Genomic DNA, 22264 nt, shown 5'->3' on the forward strand with positions numbered 1-22264 from the left:
ACCGGGGCACCAGGATAGGGATCGGCATCACCGGGACTGGCACGAGCACCGGGACCGGAGAGGGGCGGCGCGGCAAGCCCCGGTCCGGCCCCGACGCGCCCGGCAGCGCTCGGGGATGGGGCCGGCCGGGCCCCGGCGGCCCCCGGCGCCCGCCGGAGCTGCCGCCGCCCCCCGCCGCTACCGGGGCTGAGGGCCCGCCGCGCCCGGCCCTGCCATGGCTGCGTGCGGCTGTAACGCGCTCCTGGCCGCGGCCAGGGCCAGGTGAGGCCGCGCGGGGTCGGACGGGCTGGGGGGTTCGGAGCTTTTATCCATTCCCCGTTAAAGCGGCTCCGGGAGTGGCGGCGGGGCTGCCCCGTCAGGGAGGGCACAGCACGGCCGGTCGGTGCTGCAGCCGGTGCTGGGGGATCGGGCTGTCAGCACAAAAGCCATTTCACGGGGCTGGTTTGGGTGCGATGCCTCGGTGTCGGGATCTTCAGCTGCTCACAGTGATCCCGAGAAAAGTTCCAAAGTCTCTTTTCCCAGCCCGGCGCTTGAAGAAGGAGTCAGGGCTCTTCATTTCTCGGTCTCAAGGTTGTTTATTTTATCTTATCTATAAAAATTTTTCTCCTGCCCTGCCGAGGTCCATCCAGCAGGACAGTTCCAGGCACTCTGCCTGCCCCCAGGGCGGTGTTATGTCTTTATACTAAAAACTACATGTACAATATTTACAATTCCTTCCCAATAACTATCACCTGTGTTAGACAGTGAGCTTCTACTCTAAACCAATCTGTCAGTGCCACCATCACAGCAGAAGGTGGAGGCCAAGAAGAGGAAGGAGGAAGGCTGGACACACCCAGTTCCCTCCATTTTGCCTCCTGAACCCCTAAAATCTACTTTTCCACCCGGTGATAACTCCACTATTACTCTGCTTAACTGTTGTGGCTTGCAGATCTTCATCTAAGGTCGATAATTTGCTCCACGGGTCATAACCAAAACTACAGAGGCGTTTTGGGCTCTGTGCCAGGGTCTCTGAGCCCCCTGGCAGGGTCTGGGCTGCTCAGGACAGCCAGAGGGATGTCCTGGGTTCTCGGCACTGGCTTTTCCTGCCCTGCTCTCACCCAAACACCTCTCCAGTTTCAGGGGCTCCCGTCTCCTGGCTCACTGCAGCTCTCCGTGCTCCCCAGCCGCTGCTCTGGTCCGGCTGGTGGATCCCCAGCTCAGCTGGAGCTGCAGGGACTCCAAAAGCCAGCCCTGGGCACGCCGGGCCTGCCTGCCCCGCTCAGCTGCCCACGCCCTGCACACCTCCAGCAGCTGCCAGCAGCAGCTGCCAGGGGACCCCCATGGAAAACCCAGGAACCAGGGGGCTAAAGCTGCTAAAAACCTGGCCAAGCAGGTGGTGGCTCCTGCAGGGAAGAAACCTTTGAGGCAGAGGGTGGTGGATGAGCTGAAGCATTACTACAATGGGTTCCACCTGCTCTGGATCGACACCAAGGTGGCTGCCAGGATGGTGTGGAGGCTGCTGCACGGGCAGGTGCTCACCAGGAGGGAGAGGAGAAGGGTGAGTGCTACAATTTTAGTGTTCAGGAACACGTAATTACAGAATAATTATGTGCAGGTGCTTTTGTTTGGGTCAGGGGTACAGACTCAGATCTGACAGCAACATGGCTTTGAGCTGAACATGTTTTATGTCCTATCATTGTATAACTTACATATTAATTATTAAACTTACATTGTTCTATTGTATGCATTAATTTTATCCAAGCATGGATTTCTTGTGATCCCCTCAAACCCCTAACATAGTTATGATTCTTTAAACAGTAATTATATCTAATCACATCTAAAAATTATATCATTTATCATGTACTGACTACACAGGTGCAGTTTCACATGATCTGGCAAGATATGATATAATGTAATGGGATATAATGGGATATAATGGGATATAATGTGATATATAATATAATATAATGTGTAATATAATATAATATAATGTGATATATAATGTAATATATTATATATGTGATATATATGATATATATAATATATTTTACATATAATATAAAAATATATAATATATGTAATATGTACATGTAATATATGTAATATATGATGTAGTATATAATATGACATATACTATTTAATATTATATAATATATAATGTAATATATAGTATGTTATCTATAATATAATGTTTAATATTATATGATATATGATATATTATGTAGTATGCAATATATCATATATGATATATAATATAATATCTAATCTAACTTTAACATTTCCCCAGGGCCTACTAAGCCTAATTTTCTTTCTAGCTCCCCGAATTTTCTATGATTTTAAAATCTTTTACTATCAACAACAGCTGGATAAAGTGATGTGTTAAGAGGCTTAACCCCTTCTTTGGGCACACTTTGGTAATCCCTGCTGTGCTTTTCTCCCTGCAGCTGCTGAGAACTTGTGCAGATCTCTTCAGGCTGGTTCCCTTCCTGGTGTTTGTCATTGTTCCCTTCATGGAGTTTCTGTTACCGATGTTCCTGAAGCTCTTCCCTGACATGCTGCCCTCCACGTTTGAGACGGAGTCAAAAAAGGTTTGTGGAGTGTCCCCAGCCCCTCAGAACATCTGGGCAGCTGTGCAGGGCTGCTGTTCCCTGCCTGTGCTGCCAGTGAGCCTCAGCCTCAGACATTGCCAGCTCATTCCTGGGCTGAGTGATATTACTGTCACATTTTCTGAAAAACCCTCTTTGCCCAGGATTTTCTCCTGAGAAGCTGAGAAGCCTCAGCTTCTCCTGTGTTTGCTGCTCTAGAATGTGGCCTGGAGATTGTTTATCCAACATGTGAATTGTTTTAACTTCATGGCAAATCCCAGCCAGGCTCTGAGGAGTCACAAGTTTTTATTATTCATTCTTGTTAAGCTTTCTGTCTGTATCCTTTCTCTTTCTTTAGTATAGTTTTAGTATAGCATTCATAACATAATTATAATATAATTACAATATAATGTAAATACAATACAATATAAATATAAGTGATATAAATAATATAATATGAATAATATAATAATAAATCAGACTTCTAAGAACATAGAGTCAAATTCTCATCTCTCACCTCATCCTGGGGACCCCCAAAAATTCAACAGAGTGGGACAGTTGGAAGGCTCTGCTGCAGACAGGGATCAGGAGGAATGTGCACAGCAATTCCATTTTCTGCTTTATAACTGTGTATTTCCCAAATGAAGGAAGAGAAGCTGAAGAAGAAGTTGAATGCCAGGCTGGAGTTGGCCAAGTTCCTGAGGGAGACCATTACAGAGATGGCCAAAAGGAACAAGGCAGACACAGGAAAAGGGAAACAATTTTCCTTTTACCTGCACGAGGTAGGATGGCAGCCATGGCACACACACACACACCTTTAGGGCTGCTGGTGGGGCAGAGAGCAGGGGATTTGTACCAGGACTGTGGGGACAGAGCAGCTGTCAGGGGCTGTTCCCTGGGTGCCTCCCTGCCCACCCTGCTCAGGAATTCCCAGCCTGGCAGGGCACACCTTTCACCCCATGGAAATTCCAGTGGCTGCTCAATAAGGGTTTCACTGTGACTTTTAACTGGATCTCCAGCAAGGACAGGAATTCCCCAGTGAGGAGGGGAAGGGGAAGGAAGTTCCCAGCTGGGGATCCCACTCAGGGCTGTTTGTGCCTTGCCTTAGCTCTTGTGACTTTTAACTGTGAGGAGGGGAAGGAGGGGAGACTCCCAGCTGAGGATGCCACTGTATCCTGCTGTCTCCAGCAGGGACAGGAATTCTCCTGTGGGGAAGGGAAGAGGGGGAATGTTCCCATCTGGGGATCCCACTCAGGGCTTTGTGCCTTCCCTCAGCTCTGTCCCAGCCCTGCTCACAGGAATTCCCAGCCTGGCAGGGCACACATTTCACCCCCTGGAAATTCCAGTGACCACTCAATAATAGTTTCACTGTGACTTTTAACTGTGAGGAAGGGGAAGGTGGGGAGGTTCCAGCTGGGGATCCCACTCACCTCCGGGCTCTTTGTGCCTCCCCTCAGGTGCGTCCCAGCGGCCAGCAGCCCAGCACACAGGAGATTGTGTGTTTCTCCAAGCTCTTTGAGGATGAGCTGACCCTGGAGCACCTGGAGAGGCCCCAGCTGGTGGCTCTGTGCAAGCTGCTGGAGCTGCAGGCCCTGGGCACCAACAACCTGCTGCGCTTCCAGCTGCTGATGCGGCTGCGCAGCATCAAGGCCGACGACGAGGTGGGTCTGCAGCAGCACCCAGGAGCTGCCCACACCCCTCAGAACAGGGGAAGTTGGTGTTGATGAGAGTCAGATCCTCCCCAGCACACATCCCAGAAGAAGACAGAATGAGAGTTCACCTCCCTGCAGCCTTGCAGTCTTTGGGGAGTTGTAACGTATTACATGATGAGGTCGCTGGGGTGAGAGAAGGATGAGAATCTTGTTTCATGATCAGAAGGTTGGATTTATTGATATGTGATATATAATACATTATAACTATACTAAAAAGAATAAGAAGAGAAGTTGCAGATGCTGCTAACCTAAGAATAGAATAGAAAAGAATCTCCAAACAAGAGAGTTCTCTGTCACTGTGTTCCAGAGAGCTTGCCCTGTGATTGGCCCTTAATTGTACACGTGGAACATGAACCAATCACAGGTGCATCCTATTGCATTTCACAGCAGCTGATAATCATTGTTTACATTCTCTTTCTGGGGCCTCAGCTTCCCAGAAGATGAACAAGTTCCAAAAAAAGAATTTCTATGAAAAAATGTCTGTGACAGTAACGGAGGTGGCATTTCAGATATTGCCACTAGAACGTTTCCTTTTGGTCATGCTAACTTAGAAAAAAGGGATGCTTTTTGATGTGCAATGGGGTTATTTGGGAAATGGAATCAGATTTACACATGCTGAGTTAGTGGCCATAAGTTGCAGCAAGGGAAATTTCAACTCAATCAAGTGAGTGGGTAAACAGTGGAACAGGCTGTGAAATCCCCATCTCTAAACAGGTTCAAAGCACAAATACTGAGCAATTTTGAGCAGGAGATTGAACTGAGGACCTCCAGAAGTCCCTTCAGGAGCAGCAGGGTCCTGGCTTGCCCTGTGCTGGATGGGGATGTTGTGTTCATTGCAGATGATTGCCAAGGAAGGGGTCAGTGGCCTGAGCGTGGCGGAGCTGCAGAGCGCCTGCAGGGCCAGAGGGATGCGCTCAGTGGGGCTCTCTGAGGAGCAGCTGAAGGAGCAGCTGGGGCAGGTGAGTGTGCCCTGGCCTGGGCAGGTGTGAGATTCATCAGAGGACAGGCTCCAGGCAGTGCTCAGGTGCAGCAGGCACAGCTTCCTGAGAATTCGTGCATGAATTTCAAGCTGGATCCTGACCCACAGAGCTGAGCTCTAAGGCATGAAGGGTCCAGATTATGTCCTAGACTAAAGAGAAAAGCAAATAGAACCAGGGCCAGATAGCAAGGTGAAGTGGAGGGTATTCCTAATTCTTCAGACCCATTTCTTCTCATTATGGTAACTTAAAACTGTATTATCCAAACTCAAGACTGCTTTAAGGACAGTGTTGTATTAATAAATGCTCACATAGAGCCAATATGAAGCACTTTTTCCTTCTGTTTTCTTCCAACAGTGGCTGGATCTGCATTTAAAAGAGAACATTCCTTCTTCCCTCCTCCTGCTTTCCCGTGCCTTGTACTTAATAGATGTGAAGCCACAATCTGTTCCCATTCCACAGAGCAAGGCAAGTGGTTTGAATAAAGCCCTTAGGTTAATAGCTCAACCATTATGCATTATAAAACCGAAGGACTTTGACAGAATCTTGTTTTCTGAGCCTACAAGTGGACTGAAGTTGTGACTCTGTGTTCTTCAGCAGACAGCTGATGCTGCTGGGATGACCTCTGTGCTTGAAGGTCAGAAGACCCTCCTGGATCCTGCCTCTGTTGTACAGGGAAGAAAGGTTAGAAACAGCAGTCTGCAAGCAGGAAAACTTGCAGAATTGGGAATTGGGTGTGACCAAACCTTTCCAAAGCTGGACAAACCCAGTGTTTGACACCACAGCACAGAGCAGTGTGTTCTTGCACTGTGTGGGTGTTTTTCCCTCCAGGAGTCTCACAGTTCTGATTTGAGAGGCAAGGGGAGGGAGCAGGGATCTGCTGTGGCAGAGCTGGTGCTGTGCCTGGGAGCAGCTGGTTATTGAGTACCATGGTGCTGGCTCCCAGCCAGGGAGGACTCAACCTCAGCCTGAATTCTTTCAGACCTCAGCCCAGGTACATTCAGCTCAGAGGAACCAGTTAAAAGAGGACTTGTTTTGAGCCCTCTTAGTGAATTAGGGTTTGTTATCTGGGACAAAATGAGCCAAAATATCTGGAGTAAGAAAGCCAGAACATATGGTTCTCAGCATCACACTGCAGTGAATTCCTTAGATTAGTCCCAGCTGATAAAAGCAGCAGCAGGAATCAAAGAATATTGTATCAACTGCCAGAAATATTTCCACATAGTTAAATTGTGCTGGGGAAGCAATGGAAATGCCATCACAGCTTTCACAGAGTGAGCAGGGAACAGCCTTGTTAGGGCCTGGGGGGGGGTTTGGGCCTTTCTGAGAGGGTTCTGTGACTTACAGCTGCTTTTTCCTTAAAGACTGAAGAATTTGTGTCCCAGCCAACAGAGAAATTGCCATTCTCTGAAGCATCAGTGAAGCCTCCTCCCCCACGAGAGGTGAGCTTGTCAGAGTTCTTACATTTCCCAAAAGGGATTGTTCTTCACACAGCTTGCAGCCAAACTGAGCAAGTTTGGCGTGCAGGGTGCTCTGAATGCTGCTGGGTTCAGGGAGCAGCTGGAGGAACTGGATGAGAACTGCACTGGGGGCTGTTCAATACAAAGATAGCACACATGGCAGAGAGCAGTCAAACTGGGAGGAATTACTGATATAACCATGTAATCTTCCTTAATAATCTGCCTTGGGCCACTGGGACAGACCAGCCTTCCCTTGGGGTCAGCAGGGTAAGAGCCACTTGGTGTCTGTAAAAATATTTCTGCAGTGATTGTCTTTGTTTTGCCCATTTTCTTTCTGGGAATGTTTGATTTCAATTTAGGTGCTTATGTGCACATCTTTGCTCCTTATCAATTCTCCAGAGCAGCTTCCCATGCTAAATGGGAAAACACCTTCAGAAAAGATTATGAATTTCAAAAAACATTTCTATTGCCTAAAATCTGCCCTTTTTCTTTTGCCCCTAGACCAAAATGGAAGCATCCCAGAGCAGCAAGGCTGGTGCCAATGGAGTCTAACGTGGAGGCAGCACTGGGAGGAAGCAGCTTCCATCTCCACACCTGCAAAGGGAGCAGGGATTTCCCAGGAGGGCAGTAGCCCTCAGGGACTTCTCTCTCTCTGTCCCAAGCTTGTTAGCAACTAGGCTACTGCTGTCTGGATGGCCCCAGACATCTCTTTTGTGCTGGATCCTTGCCCTGCTACTTTTAACTTATGGTGTAAATATGTTAATAATGGTGCTGCTGTCTGTGCTGTTCCTGAGCAGGTGTTTGTGCTTAGCAAAGGCAGCTTTTCATGTTAGAATGGCCTGTGCACAGAGCAAGCTGGGCTGGGCTCCAGCAGAGCCTGTTCTGCAGTGTGAAATCCTCTGCAGGAACATCCCCACACAGCCAGGGCCAGCAGCTTGTCCTGAGGGTCACAGCTCAGGCTCTTGGTCCTGTTTGGGTGTTTTAGTCACTGATCAGCCCACAACAACCCACGTGGCCACAGTTTAACTGAGGAGGTGGCCACAGGAAAGGGGAAGGAGCAGCATTTGGTGTGGTAGCACTGATCACAAGGGCTCCAGGCCCTGCTGGACAGGAGCAGCCTCACCTGGGAGTGTGGGAGCTGGGCAGGTGCCACACACTGTGACAGAATCTGACTTGCACTTTCAGGATCCCTCTGGGTCACAAGAGAGGGAACAACCTGGGCCTGCACACCTCTCCCAGGGGTGGAGCTTTGGATGATCCTCAGCAGGCTCAGAACACACACCAAGTGCTCTCCACACCTGCAAAGTGACTCCTCACGTGCTCAGTTTTTGCCAGACTCTCAGAGGATTCTGTAAAGCTGTTTTTAGCATTTGTTAAAAATTTTTTACTCTGTCCTGTGTAAATACTGAGAAATTACTCACATTATGGATTTTAAATATGTATATATTTATACTTACTGTAAAATTAGATTTGGTGCTAAGTAGGAATGAAATGTCTCTTCCAGAGTCAGCCAGCCTTTAGAACAACCCAACTGAGAGCCAGTTCTCCGAGCTCAGGTAGGAGCAGCACTTTAAACCCAAGGCCTCAGGCTCCTGCAGCACCACAGAGCCAGCTGTCAGGTGTCCTGTGTCCTTAGCTCTGTCCCTGAGCCTCTCCTTGTTCACCCAGCCCGTCCACAGTGCTGGATCTGTGTCTAATAAATGGAACAAATGTTGTTTCAATAAAATAACACCTTGCTGTGGAGTTGTGACCGCGTTCACGGGGGTCTGAGGGTGAGGGAGGAGGCGAGGATTTGACTCCATGTTTCAGAAGGCTTGATTTATTATGTTATGATATATATTACATTAAAACTATATCTTAAACTGGGGATGGTCACACTGCCACCCTAAACAGGGGATGGTCACACTACTACCCTAAATTGGGGATTGTGGTGGTGTTCACAGGGGTCTTAGGATGAGGGAAGAGATGAGGATCTGACTCCATGTTTCAGAAGGCTTGATTTATTATTTTATGATATATATTACATTAAAACTATATCTTAAACTGGGGATGGTCACACTGCCACCCTAAACAGGGGATGGTCACACTACTACCCTAAATTGGGGATTGTGATGGTGTTCACAGGGGTCTTAGGATGAGGGAAGAGATGAGGATCTGACTCCATGTTTCAGAAGGCTTGATTTATTATTTTATGATATATATTACATTAAAACTATACTAAAAGAGTAGAAGAAAGGATTTCATCAGAAGGCTGGCTAAGAATAGAAGAAGAAAGAATGATCATAAAAGCTTCTGTCTCGGACAGAGAGTCTGAGCCAGCTGACTGTGATTGGCCATTAATTAGAAACAAGCACATGAGACCAATCCCAGATGCACCTGTTGCATTCCACAGCAGCAGATAACCATTGTTTGCATTTTGTTCCTGAGGCCTCCCAGCTTCTCAGGAGGAAAAATCCTAAGGAAAGGATTTTCCATAAAAGATGTCTGTGACATGGAGTCACTCTTAGTGCCACAATGAGGGAAGGCATCTCCTCCCTGCTGTTCCAGCCCGGGGCTGCTCCACTCCCAAACCCGCCCGGCTTTCTCTGGAAGCCCGGGGAGCTTTGGGGTGAAATGATCAGGCAATGGCTCTGCCGGCTCCCAGGGCTCAGCCCCTGCTCTGGGCGGAGGGAGAGGAGGAGGCTGGGTGGGATGAAGGCAGAGCCAGCCAGCACATTCCTCTGCTGAGGGGTTTCACAGATGGAGAGAGCAGAGGGGCTGGCAGGGAGCCCTGGCATCACCTGGGCACTGCCCTGCTCTGGGTGAGCTCTGGGTGGGCTCTGGTGCCTCCCACATCCCCATCCTCCATCCGTGCACCACCACATCACACTGGTGTGTGTGTGCCAGGCCTCGTGTGTCCATTTACCTCCTGTGTTTCCAATTTAGAAAGATCTGGAAGCTGGGACTCTATTTTCCTTGGATGTCCTGCAGTGACCACCAGCCCCGTGTTCAGCCTGAAGCGAGCACAGGCTGTGCCAACCTTCATCTTCCCAGGGGGCAGGCAGAAGGGCATGGACCCTTTCCACACAACTCTGAACAAACCCATTTTCAGATCAAAAAGCCAGCCAGCTTTTTTCCTTAGCTTCACTTGGGGATGTGCCCACTCTCACCTCTGCCTGGCACGTGGGGACCCCAGGCACCTTCCCAGGACCCTGTGCCCTGCAGAGGGGAGAAGCAGCAGTTCTGCTGCACGACCTTCTGAGCTAGAGGAGGAAACGACCCCCGTGGAGCCCCATAAATCACAGGATTCTATTCTGCAGCACCAGGCGAACACAACGCTGCGGAGATCCAGGCTGTGTGTGCTTTGGCGTGGGGAGAGCTTTTCCAGCCGTGCTGGTGCCAAACACCTTCCAGTCTCCCCTCAGCCTGGAGAAACAGCTTCTTGCCTGTTTATCCTTCCCCAGGGCATCCTCACACTCTTTCTGCTCCAGCCCTGAGCTGGGTATTGTGCCTGTGTCCGTCCCAGCGCTGTTTTGGGGAGAGAAACAAAACTCCACAAATTCTGTGAAAGTTGTAAAGCTGGTGTGTTTATTGCAGCACTGGACTCATGTGGGAATCCAATCTGGGAACTCCAGATCCTCTTTTATCTCCCTCTCAAGTACATATACATGCAATTTCACCATAGGTTCATACATATTCATTCCACTGATTTCACTTGCCACTAATTGTGACCGTGTTCACAGGGGTCTGAGGATGAGGGAAGAGACGAGGATCTGACTCCATGTTTCAGAAGGCTTGATTTATTATTTTATGATATATATTATATTAAAACTATACTAAAAGAACAGAAGAAAGGATTTCATCAGAAGGCTGGCTAAGAATAGAAAAAGAAGGAATGTATAACAAAGGTTTGTGGCTCAGACTCTGTCCGAGCCATGGGACTGTGATTGGCCATTAATTAGAAACAAGCTCATGAGACCAATCCCAGATGCACCTGTTGCATTCCACAGCAGCAGATAATCAATGTTTACATTTTGTTCCTGAGGCCTCCCAGCTTCTTAGGAGGAGAAATCCTAAGGAAAGGATTTTCCATAAAAGATGTCTGTGACAATTAATACTTCAGAAAGAACTCCTGGGCCAGGTTGTCCTGCTCTCTCTGCCCCCCTTTCCCCCCTTATTTCTTGTCCTTCAGCCCTTCCAGAGAGCAGGCAGTCAGAAAAACCAGCAAGCTACAGATTTAACTGAAAGATGTACATTCCACCTAAATCAAAATGGATTTCTACCCTGGAAAATTTCCACTCTGCCTCAGCGCCTTGCCCTGGAGCAGGGAATTTCTGCTGGATTTCTGCTGGACGCTGCTCCCGTGGCAGCGCCAGCCCCAGGCTTTGCGTCAGCCTCTTCCCCTGAAAGCTGCAGGGAAAAGATGCCCCGGTCAGCACTTTTGGAGGACATTAGCATTCAGAGGGAAAGGCGGTGATTTAGTGCGGCCCAAGCACAACAAAGGCTGGGATTTACAGCTCCCGGATCCCAGCAGCACATTCCTGCAGCCCTCCTGCCTCTGCTGTAAACGTGTAACAAAGGAGAGGAGCCTGGAATCCAGCAGGGACAAGGGCTCTGCCGTCAAATCCTGCACGGAGCACGACGGGGTGCAGGTGGCAACGTCCCCAAGGTGTCCCCAGGGATGGTCCCACCCTGCTTCTCCTCGTGGTGCCCAGGACAGGGGGGTTTGGGGGAGCTGTGTGCCCCAGCTGCAGCTGCACACATCTGGCTCCGGCTCTGCTCAGCTCTGGGGAGCTGGAGCTGCACATTGCTGAGCCTTTTTGGAGCATCCCTTGGCGCGCTTTGGAGCCCCTTGTATCCCTCAGAACATCCCTGTATCCTTTAGAACATCCTTGAGCCCCTTGGAGCATCCCTGGGGCCCTTGGAGCATCCTGCTGACCCCACAGCTGGCTGGAACACGGGGGATAGGGGGTGGCTGAGGGGGCTGGGGGATCATTGCCCACCCACCCTGAGCCGGGCTCGGAGCTGTGGGAGCTGCCCCGAGTGGCACAGGAGGTGCAGTGGCACAGGAGGTGCAGTGGCACAGGAGGTTCCTGCTGGGCTGGCAGGGTGACAAAGCCCAGCTGAGCCCTGGCAGAGCAGCCACGGCCTGGGCTGGGGCCAGGAGATTGTCCCGGCCCTGCACAGCCCGAGGGCTTTAAAAGGAGAGAATCAGGAAGGCGAGGAGTGCAGAAGACAAAGGATGCTGTGAGAGCCAAGCACTCGGCAGGCACCGGTGCCCAGCACACCCCACCCGCTCTGGGGGCTCCTGAGGGGCAGCACCTTCAGCTCCTCCGTGCCCCTGGAGCCATTTCCCAAGGGATCCTGCCCCATCTCCCTCCTCAGCACTGACCTTGGAGGGGCTGCAGGGGTCCAGCCGGGGGGTGCTCTGGTCCTGGGTGAGGCCTGTGGGGCGCTGGGGTCACTTTTGGGGTATCCCCATCTCCCACGTTGCCCACGTGGACAGGATGGCTTAGCAGGAAGGGCAGGGAGGAGCTGAATTTTGCTGCTGGGCTCCAGCATTCAGGCAGCCCTGTGCCATCAGCCTCTGTGGTTCCTGCTGGGCAGCACCCTGGGGACCCTCCATGCTGTGTCCCCATGTCCCCATGGAGTGCAAGGGGCACCCAGCTGCATGTGCCCCTTCCCCAGTCTGGCAGGCAGCACCTCAGGGACCCTCCATGCTGTGTCCCCATGGAATTTAGGGGTACCCAGCTGCATGTGCCCCTTCCCCAGGCTGGCAGGGAGCACCTCAGGGACCCTCCATGCTGTGTCCCCATGGAATTTAGGGGGCACCCAGCTGTATGTGCCCCTTCTCCAGCCTGGCAGGGAGCACCAGGTTGGCGTTTTTCTGCTGGGCACCAGTCAGGACAGCACCCTGGGGACCCTCCATGCTGTGTCCCAATGTCCCCATGGAATTTAGGGGTACCCAGCTGCATGTGCCCCTTCCCCAGTCTGGCAGGCAGCACCTCAGGGACCCTCCATGCTGTGTCCCCATGGAATTTAGGGGTACCCAGCTGCATGTGCCCCTTCCCCAGCCTGGCAGGGAGCACCAGGTGGGTGCTTTCTAATGGGTGCCAGCCAGAACAGCACCCCAGGGACCCTCCACGTTGTGTCCCAATGTCCCCATGGTGTACAGGGGGGTGTTTTTTTGCTGGGTGCCAGCCAGGACAGCACCCTGGGGACCCTCCATGCTGTGTCCCCATGGAATTTAGGGGGCACCCAGCTGTATGTGCCCCTTCTCCAGCCTGGCAGGGAGCACCAGGTTGGCGTTTTTCTGCTGGGCACCAGTCAGGACAGCACCCTAGGGACCCTCCATGCTGTGTCCCCATGGAATTCAGGGGGCACCCAGCTGCATGTGCCCCTTCCCCAGCCCTGCAGGCAGCACCACCGGCAGCTCTGCTGCAGCTGCTCTGCTTATTTTCATATTTAATTGCCCTCCTGGTAACCCCAGGAAATGAGCAGGAGCCGGTTTGGGATGATGTAAACACCAACTCCAGCTCTCCCTGCGCCAAGAGAGCTGTGATTTATGCAATTTATGGGATTTCTGTGATTTATGGAGCCCCCCCAGCCATGCCCCCAGCCTGGGCTGCCACTTTAATCCGGGCCCGCAAATTCAACGTAAATCACTTGATTAAAAGCTCTGCTTAATTTAAAGGGGGTGGGGCAATGGGCAGAGTGCAGCTGATCGATTTAATTTACACCGGCAAACAGCAACAGGCAGACACATTTAAAAAGGCTCAAAAAGGCTGGGGAGGCCCCGGTGATGCTGCAGCCGCCTCAGTTTAACCCTTTAAAGGCTCTCAGCCCCCCTCCATGCATGGCCACTGTGGGGTGCAGGGTGCTGGAAGATTTTTATGGGAAGCACTGGAGCCATGAAAAAGCAGAATTTCCCCCAAAAGCAGCTGAGCATCATCTTCCCAAAGTGCTGCCTGGTTTTGTTTTTGTTTTAAAGCACTGGAGCCATGAAAAAACCCCAGAATTCCCACGAAAGCAGCTGAGCATCATCCTCCCAAAGTGCTGCCTGTTTTTTGGGTTTTTTGGGGTTTTTTTTTATGGTACTGGAGCCATGAAAGAACAGGATTTCCCCCAAAAGCATCTGGAGCATCACCTTCCCAAAGTGCTGCCTGTTTTTTTGGGGTTTTTTAATGGTACTGGAGCCATGAAGAACCAGAATTCCCCCAAAAGCAGCTGAGCATCACCTTCCCAAAGTGCTGCCTGGTTTTTTTGGGTTTTTTTATGGTACTGGAGCCATGAAAGAACAGAATTTCCCCAAAATCAGCTGAGCATCATCCTCCCAAAGTGCTGCCTGTTTTTTTTGGGTTTTTTTGTGGTACTGGAGCCACGAAAAACCAGAATTCTCCCAAAAGCAGCTGAGCATCACCTTCCCAAAGTGCTGCCTGTTTTTTTGGGGTTTTTTAATGGTACTGGAGCCATGAAAAACCAGAATTCCCCCAAAAGCAGCTGAGCGTCGCCTTCCCAAAGTGCTGCCTGTTTTTTTGGGGTTTTTTAATGGTACTGGAGCCATGAAAGAACAGAATTCTCCCAAAAGCAGCTGAGCATCATCTTCCCAAAGTGCTGCCTGTTTTTGTTTTTATTTTAAAGCATTGGAGCCATGAAAAAACAGAATTTCCCCCAAAAGCAGTTGAGCATCACCTTCCCAAAGTGCTGCTTGTTTTTTGTTTTTTTGGGGGGAGTTTTTTAAAGCACTGGAGCCATGAAAAACCAGAATTCCCCCAAAAGCATCTGGAGCATCATCCTCCCAAAGTGCTGCCTCTTTTCTGGGTTTTTTTGGGGTTTTTTAATGGTACTGGAGCCATGAAAAAACAGGATTCTCCCCAAAATCAGCTGAGCATCATCTTCCCAAAGTGCTGCCTGGTTTTGTTTTTGTTTTAAAGCACTGGAGCCATGAAAAAACAGAATTTCCCCCAAAAGCAGCTGCAGCATCACCTTCCCAAAGCACTGCCGGTTTTTTGATTTTTTTTTTTTCTTTTAATGGCACTGGAGCCACGAAAAAACAGGATTCCCCCCAAAAGCATCTGGAGCATCATCCTCCCAAAGTGCTGCCTGGTTTTTTGGGGGTTTTTATGGTACTGGAGCCATGAAAAAAACAGAAATCCCCCCAAAAGCAGCTGAGCATCACCTTCCCAAAGTGCTGCCTGGTTTTTGGGGTTTTTTTTGGGTTTTTTTGTGGTACTGCAGCCATGAAAAAACAGAAATTCCCCCAAAAGCATCCGGAGCATCATCCTCCCAAAGTGCTGCCTGGTTTTTGGGGTTTTTTTATGGTACTGGAGCCATGAAAAAACAGGATTTCCCCAAAAGCAGCTGAGCATCACCTTCCCAAAGCGCTGCCTGGATGATCTTGAGCCCCCGCCCCACCCCCAAGGGAGATGTGAGGGTGGTTAAAGTCTTTTAATAATTACAAGAATTCCAGGATCTCATTACAGAAAAAAAGAGTTTACAACAAATAATATTTCTCCGTACAAAGGCAAAATAAACTTTTCAAGTAACAGCGGCCCGGCGGGGAGGGATTTCAGGGGGTGGGGGGTGCCCTGTCTGTCTGTCTGTCTGTCCGTCCGTCCGTCCGTCCGCGGGACTGCAGGGGGAGCACAGAGCTGGGCTGAGGGTGTGAGGATGCTCCCAGGTAAGGCACTGGCAGGGGATGCCCGGGCACGGTGGGGTTGGCACCGAGCTGGGCACTGCCCAGAGCTTCCCCCCCAGGCACGTAATGACAACAGATTCCCAAAAGGCATCATCGACACGTTATTATTATTAATTATTATTATTATTATTGTTTAATACAACCCCATATAAAACTGAAGCAGCAGCAGCAAATTCTTATCGAGGGGACCTAAACTGAAATAGGTTTAGAACATAATTTAAAAAAATAAAACCAGCAAAAATAGCAAAATATATGACTTTTTTTTTTTTTTTTTTAATATATATATATATATAGCAACTGATATCTACCAGCCACTAGTACCTTCCTACCAAACTGGTATATCTCTGGTAACAACCCCTTTTTAAAAAGACATGTAAATATATATTCATATTTATACATATTTTTTTTTTTCGTTATGTACACGGGACTCTGGGTTTAGCACGGGTGGGTTCAGGCACCTCCTGCCCTGGCAGTGCCAGGCCTGGCTCAGCAGAGCCCACGGGCGATGCTCTGGGGGCATCCTGGGCACGGAGGGAGCCACACCACGAGGGTGCTGGCATGCTGAGGGCGCCTGGCACACCCAGTGATGGTTACGGAACACCAACGGGGCTCCTGGCACACCAGTGGGGCACCTGGCACACCAGTGATCCTCCTGGCACACCAGTGAAGCTCCTGGCACACCAGTGATCCTCCTGGCACACCAACGGGGCTCCTGGCACACCCAGTGATGGTTACGGAACACCAGTGGGGCACCTGGCACACCAGTGGGGTGCCTGGCACACCAGTGAGGCTCCTGGCACACCAGTGAAGCTCCTGGCACACCAATGAGGCTCCTGGCACATTGGTGAGGCTTCTGGCACACCAGGCAGGGGCACAAAATCCCTATGGGGCTCCTGGCACACCAGTGATGGTTACAGAACACCAGGGAGGGTCCTGGCACATTACTGATGGTCCTGGCACACCAGTGAAGCTCCTGGCACATCAGTGAGAGTCCTGGCACACCAGGGAGGCTCGTGGCACATTAGTGATGGTCCTGGCACACCAGTCAGGGCCACAGAACACCAGTGATACTCCTGGCACACCAGAGAGGATCTCAGAACACCAGTGAGGCCCCTGGCACACCAGTGAAGCTCATGACACACCAGTGATGGTTACAAAACACCAGTGACACTCCTGGCACACCAGTGAAACCCCTGGCACACCAGTGACACTCCTGGCACACCAGTGAAGCTCTCAGCACACCAGTGAGGCCCCTGGCACACCAGTGAGACTCCCAGCACACCAGTGAAACCCCTGGCACACCAGAGAGGATCTCAGAACACCAATGATGGTCCTGGCACACCAGTGAGGCTCTCGGCATGCCAGTGAGGCTCCTGGCACATTGGTGAGGGTCCTGGCACCCCAATGAGGCTCCTGGCACACCAGTGAGGCCCCTGGCACACCAGTGAAGCTCCTGGCACATTGGTGAGGGTCCTGGCACACCAGTGAGGGTCCCAGCGCACCAGTGAAGCTCCTGGCACACCAGGGAGGCTCATGGCACCTTAGTGATGGTCCTGGCACACCAGTGATGGTTACAAAACACCAGTGACACTCCTGGCACACCAGTGAAACCCCTGGCACACCAGTGAAGCTCTCAGCACACCAGTGAAACCCCTGGCACACCAGTGAGGCTCTCAGCACACCAATGATGGTCCTGGCACACCAGTGAGACTCCTGGCACACAAGTGAAACCCCTGGCACACCAGTGATGGTCCTGGCACACCAGTAAGGCCCCTGGCACACCAGTGAAACCCCTGGCACACCAGTGAGGCTCTCAGCACACCAATGATGGTCCTGGCACACCAGTGAAACCCCTGGCACACCAGTGAGGCCCCTGGCACACCAGTGAGGCTCCCAGCATACCAGTGAGGCTCCCAGCACACCGATGATGGTCCTGGCACACCAGTAAGGCCCCTGACACACCAGAGAGGCTCTCAGCACACCAATGATGGTCCTGGCACACCGATGATGGTCCTGGCACACCAGTAAGGCCCCTGACACGCCGAGGCTCCCCCCCCGTGCAGCCACAGGAGCCTGGTGCTGCTGCCAGCTCCCCCTGGCACACCAGCCTGTGCCCCAGCAGGCTGTGCCACCCCAGGATGCCTGGCTGGGCTCTTTGGCCACGCAGTGCCCACGGGAGGGGATCTCAGCTCAGCCAGGTGGGAACTCTCCAGCACAGAATGACAGAAAAGAGGTTTGAAAACAAAAGGAGGAAAGGCCACGGAAACCCCGGAGCCTCTGGGCTGGGCAGAGCTGGCAGGAGGAGCTGGGTGGTGCTTTTGGTTGTGTGAGATGCTACAGGTGTCTCTGAACCCTTTCTGCACCAGCTGGGCACAGCCAGGCCGCGCAGGCAGCGTCCATGGGCACGGCGTGGCAGTGCCAGGCTCAGTGTCGCTTCAGTCCCCCATTGCTGTGCTGAGGGGGCAGCTTGGGCAGGCAGGGCTCGTCGGGCAGCGGGTCGTGGGAGAACACCGAGTCCTCTCCCGAGGAGCACGTGGAGCTGCGCGTGGCCGGGAAGCCGGGGGAGTACTGGTCCAGGGGCAGGGACAGGTCCAGGTACTCCTGAGAGAGGGACAGACCCAGGGATGGCATCAGGAGGGGACACGGCACAGCCTAACCCAGTGCCACCAGTGCCACCTCTCCTACTGACCCTGGTCCAGGGGCAGGGACAGGTCCAGGTACTCCTGAGAGAGGGACAAACCCAGGGATGGGATCAAGAAAGGACAGGGCAGCCCCCAGAGAGCCCCCCACCCAGGGGAGAACTGGTCCAGGGGCAGGGACAGGTCCAGGTACTCCTGGGGGAACAAACCCCAGGGATGGGATCAGGAGGGGACAGGGCACAGCCTAACCCAGGTGCCACCACCCCACCTCTCCTACTGACCCTGATCCAGGGGCAGGGACAGGTCCAGGTACTCCTGCCAGTGACAAACCCAGGAAAGGACTGGGTTGCCCCCATGGAGCCCCTAACCCAGGTGCCACCAGTGCCACCTCTCCTACTGACCCCAGGAAGCCACGGACACTCCTGGCAGTGACAAACCCCAGGGACAGGCTCAGGAGGGGACAGGGCAGCCCCCCCTGACCCAGGTGCCACCTCTCCTACCTGGTTGGAGGTCATGGCCACGATCCTGTCCAGGTCCTCCACCAGCTGCTTGAAGGTGGGTCTCTGGGAGGGGACGGCGTGCCAGCAATCCCTCATCATCATGTACCTGTGAGGGCAGGGCAGGAAGGGGCTCAGCGTGGGGACCCCCAGCCACAGGAGCACAGAAGCACCAGGAATGTGTGCCCAGCGTCCCTGTGCCCAGGCTGGACCATCAGGGAAGATGCTACTCCAGGGTGATCCCCCATGTGCAAGGAAGGGGAACCCTTCTCAAGAATTGCTTGGATTGTGGGAGAGTGAGGAATACTAAAGATGTGATGAGCACTTCATTCTTTTAGAAATGTGGCTGATTTTTGAGATATATATGCGGGACTACTGTCGGTTTTTACTTCTTGGGGCACACTTAATGAAGCAAAAGTTTGCAAAAAATGCTGGCAGGCATGATTACTTGTTTCACTTGTGTGAAGAGAAGCAAAAATTGCACTAGAGAACGTGTCTACTGAAACATGAATATTTTTAAATTCACTAAAGGAAGGGTATTCAGTGATGTCTGTTTGCTATAACTGCAGGCTTTGTAAACTTAGTGCTGCTCTTGTAGAAACAGGAGGTTGCACAAGCTGACAGGGCAAGTATTGATGATAGCCTTAGCTTGACTTTTGGAAATTTGAAACATTTCCACAAGTGTCGGGAGTTTAGTTCAGGCATGGCTTAAAGAAAAAGGCCATGAAGCCATGCAATTGAGAGAAAAGTAAAAGGTAGTTGCAAAGCAGTTCCAAAGCAGTTCCCAGCCTGACTTCTATAAACAATTAGACTCTTTCAGGCATCATTGTATAAACAATAAGGTTCTCAGGCAGTCTTCCCATAACAAGTGTAACACCCTCTCTGGGAAAAGATGGCACCCTGAGAACAGATGTGGAAGTTTTGGGAACCGTTCGCATCACAGTGAGAACACTGGTTTTGTTTTGTGTAAACAATCAACGGTGTAGTAAAACAAAAGGTGTGGTTAGAGTTTTCTCTGTTAGCCTGTCATAAACCTGTATTACAGAATATGCATGAAGTTCGTTAACACTATTATTTAAGCTGACTGATCGATCAATAAATCGAGTTCGATGCATCACAGGATGGTCGTTCTCCCCTCACTTCAACAAATGCCTTTTTCTTTAAGCCATGCCTGAACTAAACTCCCGACACACAAGTGCTTGCACGTTTTGGTGAAAAAAGGCATGACTCAGTTTTGCTTGTTTAAAAACGTTTGGCAAAGTGTTTGAAATAACCATTGTCAGTTTGTCCGCTCTCGTGTTTCTTCCTATTAAAAATCTAGGAAGCGAAGAATGAGCTCCGATGTGAGAGACAAAATATGGATTAGTTCTACATTGCAAAGTTGTATAAAGACATGAAAGCCTGCCCTATCAACCCAGGGAGGAGGATGGACACAGTCTGGGCTGGTTTCTGTGCTGGGATTCCCTCATTTTAGCAAATCTGGCTGACTGATGTTTTTTGCAGGGCTGGGATTGTAACTCCCAACATCTGCCTGCCACCCTCCGTGCCCCAGCCCACGTTCTGCAGCCAGCAATGGCACTCAGAGATGCCAAACCCCTCTTCCCCACGCCACTCACAGCTCGTTGGTGCAGTTGCTGGGCTTGTCCATCCTGTGACCTTCCTTCAGCAGCTTGAAGAGCTCCTCAACGGGCACGCCGGGGTAGGGGGACCCACCCAGCGTGAAAATCTCCCACAGCAGCACCCCAAAGGACCACCTGGGAACACAGGGCACATGCTGGGGCTCCAGGGTGCTGACACCCTGCTGGACCCCAGCTAGGGGCTGGTTTGCTGGGAGGAACAACCATCCACAGCTTCGATTCGCTCTGCAGGGTAAATGAGCCCCAGCACCAAAAAACGTTTGGTTGGCTGGCACCAACTGTAATTTCATTAAATCAAAGCAAACCCCATCCCTGCACGTCCCCAGCAGGCCCTACTCACACATCACTCTGGTGGGTGTAGATTCTGTCAAAGAGAGCCTCAGGAGCCATCCACTTCACTGGCAGGCGACCCTGGAGCACAAAACCCACAAGGGCTGTGAGGGAAGCTGAGCCCTGCATGCCTGGGGCATTCCCAGCACAGACTGGGGCACTCCCAGCTCAGACTGGGGCACTCCCAGCACAGACTGGGGCACTCCCAGCACAGACTGGGGCATTCCCAGCACAGACTGGGGCACTCCCAGCTCAGACTGGGGCACTCCCAGCTCAGACTGGGGCACTCCCAGCTCAGACTGGGGCACTCCCAGCACAGACTGGGGCACTCCCAGCTCAGACTGGGGCATTCCCAGCACAGACTGGGGCACTCCCAGCACAGACTGGGGCATTCCCAGCACTCACATTTGTGGTCTTCTTGTAGTAATCGATGTGGTGGATGTCCCGGGCCAGCCCGAAGTCGGCGATCTTCATCACGTTGTCCTCTGTGACCAGCACGTTCCTGGCTGCCAGGTCCCTGTGGATGCACTGACCAAGCACAGGGCTCTCAGAATTGGAGGGTTCTCCATCATGATGGGGTGTGTCACGGATATATTTTATGAAAAATCCTTTCATTAGGACTTTTTGAAATCCTTTCATTAGGGTTTGACCAAGCACAGGGCTCTCAGAACCAGAGGGTTCCCCATGATGGGATGTGAAAAATTCTTTATCATTAGGATTTTTTTCTCCCGAGAAGCCTCAGAAATTAAATGCAAACAACAATTATCTGCTGCTGTGGAATGCAACAGGTGGATCTTTAACTGGTGTCATGTGGTTGTTTCTAATTAATGGCCAATCACAGTCAGCTGGCTTGGACTCTCTGGCCAGTCACAAGATTTTATTATCATTCCATTCCATTCCATTCCATTCCATTCCATTCCATTCCATTCCATTCCATTCCATTCCATTCCATTCCATTCCATTCCATTCCTTTCCTTGCTAGCCTTCTGATAAAATCCTTTCTTCCATTATTTTTAGCATAGTTTTAATATATAATTTTCTTTTAATATAATATATATCATAAAATAATAAATCAGCCCTCTGATGAAATTTTTTCTCTATTCTTTTAGTATAGTTTTAAGATATTATATCAGAATAATTATATTTTATATTATATCACAGTAATTATATATAATATTACTATATTGCATTATATTTTAATATATTATATTTTAATATATATTATATTATATTATATTATATTATATTATATTATATTATATTATATTATATTATATTATATTATATTATATTATATTATATTATATTATATTATATTATATTATATTATATTTTAATATACCATGTATTATTTTACATATATATATAATATTAAATTTTCTTTTAATATAATATATATATCATAAAATAATAAATCAGCCTTCTGAAACATGGAGTCAAGATTCTCATCTCTCCCCTCATCCTGGGACCCCTGTGAGGGATGGGCAGGGAGGGAAGGGTGCATGCCCCAGGCCCAGCTGCTGGGCTCCCCATCCCACCACAGCCTCCTGGGAGCTCCTCACCTTCTTGGAGGCCAGGTACTCCATGCCCCGTGCCACCTGGTAGGCACAGGAGACCAGGTCCTTGAAGGAGAGCTGCTCCTCGGGCACGCGGGCAGGGTTGTAGCAGTACTCCATGCCCGGGGGCCGCCGTGCCTGCAGGTACTCCCGGAGGTTGCCCTTGCTGGCGTATTCCACGATCACATAGAGCGGTCCTGAGGGGATGAGGACAT

General features: G+C 50.7%; 2 protein-coding genes across 6 annotated transcripts in view; one reads left to right on the top strand and one right to left on the bottom strand.

Moving 5' to 3' along the window:
• The first annotated feature begins 176 nt into the window (after positions 1-176).
• LETM2 (leucine zipper and EF-hand containing transmembrane protein 2) lies at positions 177-8442 on the top strand. 2 transcript variants are annotated; one of them, XM_063175181.1, is made up of 10 exons: positions 177-261; positions 1114-1537; positions 2424-2567; positions 3212-3346; positions 4022-4225; positions 5116-5235; positions 5611-5725; positions 5858-5937; positions 6618-6695; positions 7215-8442. In XM_063175181.1, exons 1-10 carry the CDS (start codon positions 215-217, stop codon positions 7263-7265), a joined length of 1398 nt encoding a protein of 465 aa, XP_063031251.1. In that variant the 5' UTR covers positions 177-214; the 3' UTR covers positions 7266-8442. The 2 variants fall into 2 exon arrangements, with proteins under 2 accessions (XP_063031251.1, XP_063031250.1); XM_063175180.1 differs by having other exon boundaries at positions 5611-5721; positions 5851-5937.
• A 6683-nt stretch (positions 8443-15125) lies between these two features.
• Positions 15126-22264, bottom strand: part of FGFR1 (fibroblast growth factor receptor 1) — a 36860-nt gene continuing 29721 nt past the window's right edge. For 3 of the 4 annotated variants that reach the window (XM_063175311.1, XM_063175308.1, XM_063175310.1), the window contains 6 exons: positions 22056-22246; positions 20899-21021; positions 20504-20574; positions 20143-20280; positions 18530-18635; positions 15126-17991 (listed from right to left, as the gene is read on the bottom strand). In XM_063175311.1, coding sequence (XP_063031381.1) covers positions 17815-17991; positions 18530-18635; positions 20143-20280; positions 20504-20574; positions 20899-21021; positions 22056-22246 — 806 coding nt within the window. In that variant the 3' untranslated portion in view covers positions 15126-17814. Of the gene's footprint in view, positions 17992-18287; positions 18345-18529; positions 18636-20142; positions 20281-20503; positions 20575-20898; positions 21022-22055; positions 22247-22264 lie in introns of those variants that run through there. The other variant, XM_063175309.1, reaches the window with a different exon arrangement.

The sequence above is a fragment of the Melospiza melodia genome, chromosome 23 (assembly GCF_035770615.1).
Source record: "Melospiza melodia melodia isolate bMelMel2 chromosome 23, bMelMel2.pri, whole genome shotgun sequence".
In the NCBI taxonomy this organism is placed as follows: domain Eukaryota; kingdom Metazoa; phylum Chordata; class Aves; order Passeriformes; family Passerellidae; genus Melospiza; species Melospiza melodia.

Bases quoted from the DNA above. Each gene is read 5' to 3' on its own strand.
- LETM2 (XM_063175180.1), top strand. From the start codon at position 215: ATGGCTGCGTGCGGCTGTAACGCGCTCCTGGCCGCGGCCAGGGCCAG. The intron at 5,236-5,610 runs GTGAGTGTGCCC...TTCTTCCAACAG, and splicing joins TGAAGGAGCAGCTGGGGCAG to TGGCTGGATCTGCATTTAAA. The intron at 5,722-5,850 runs GCAAGTGGTTTG...TGTGTTCTTCAG, and splicing joins TTCCCATTCCACAGAGCAAG to CAGACAGCTGATGCTGCTGG.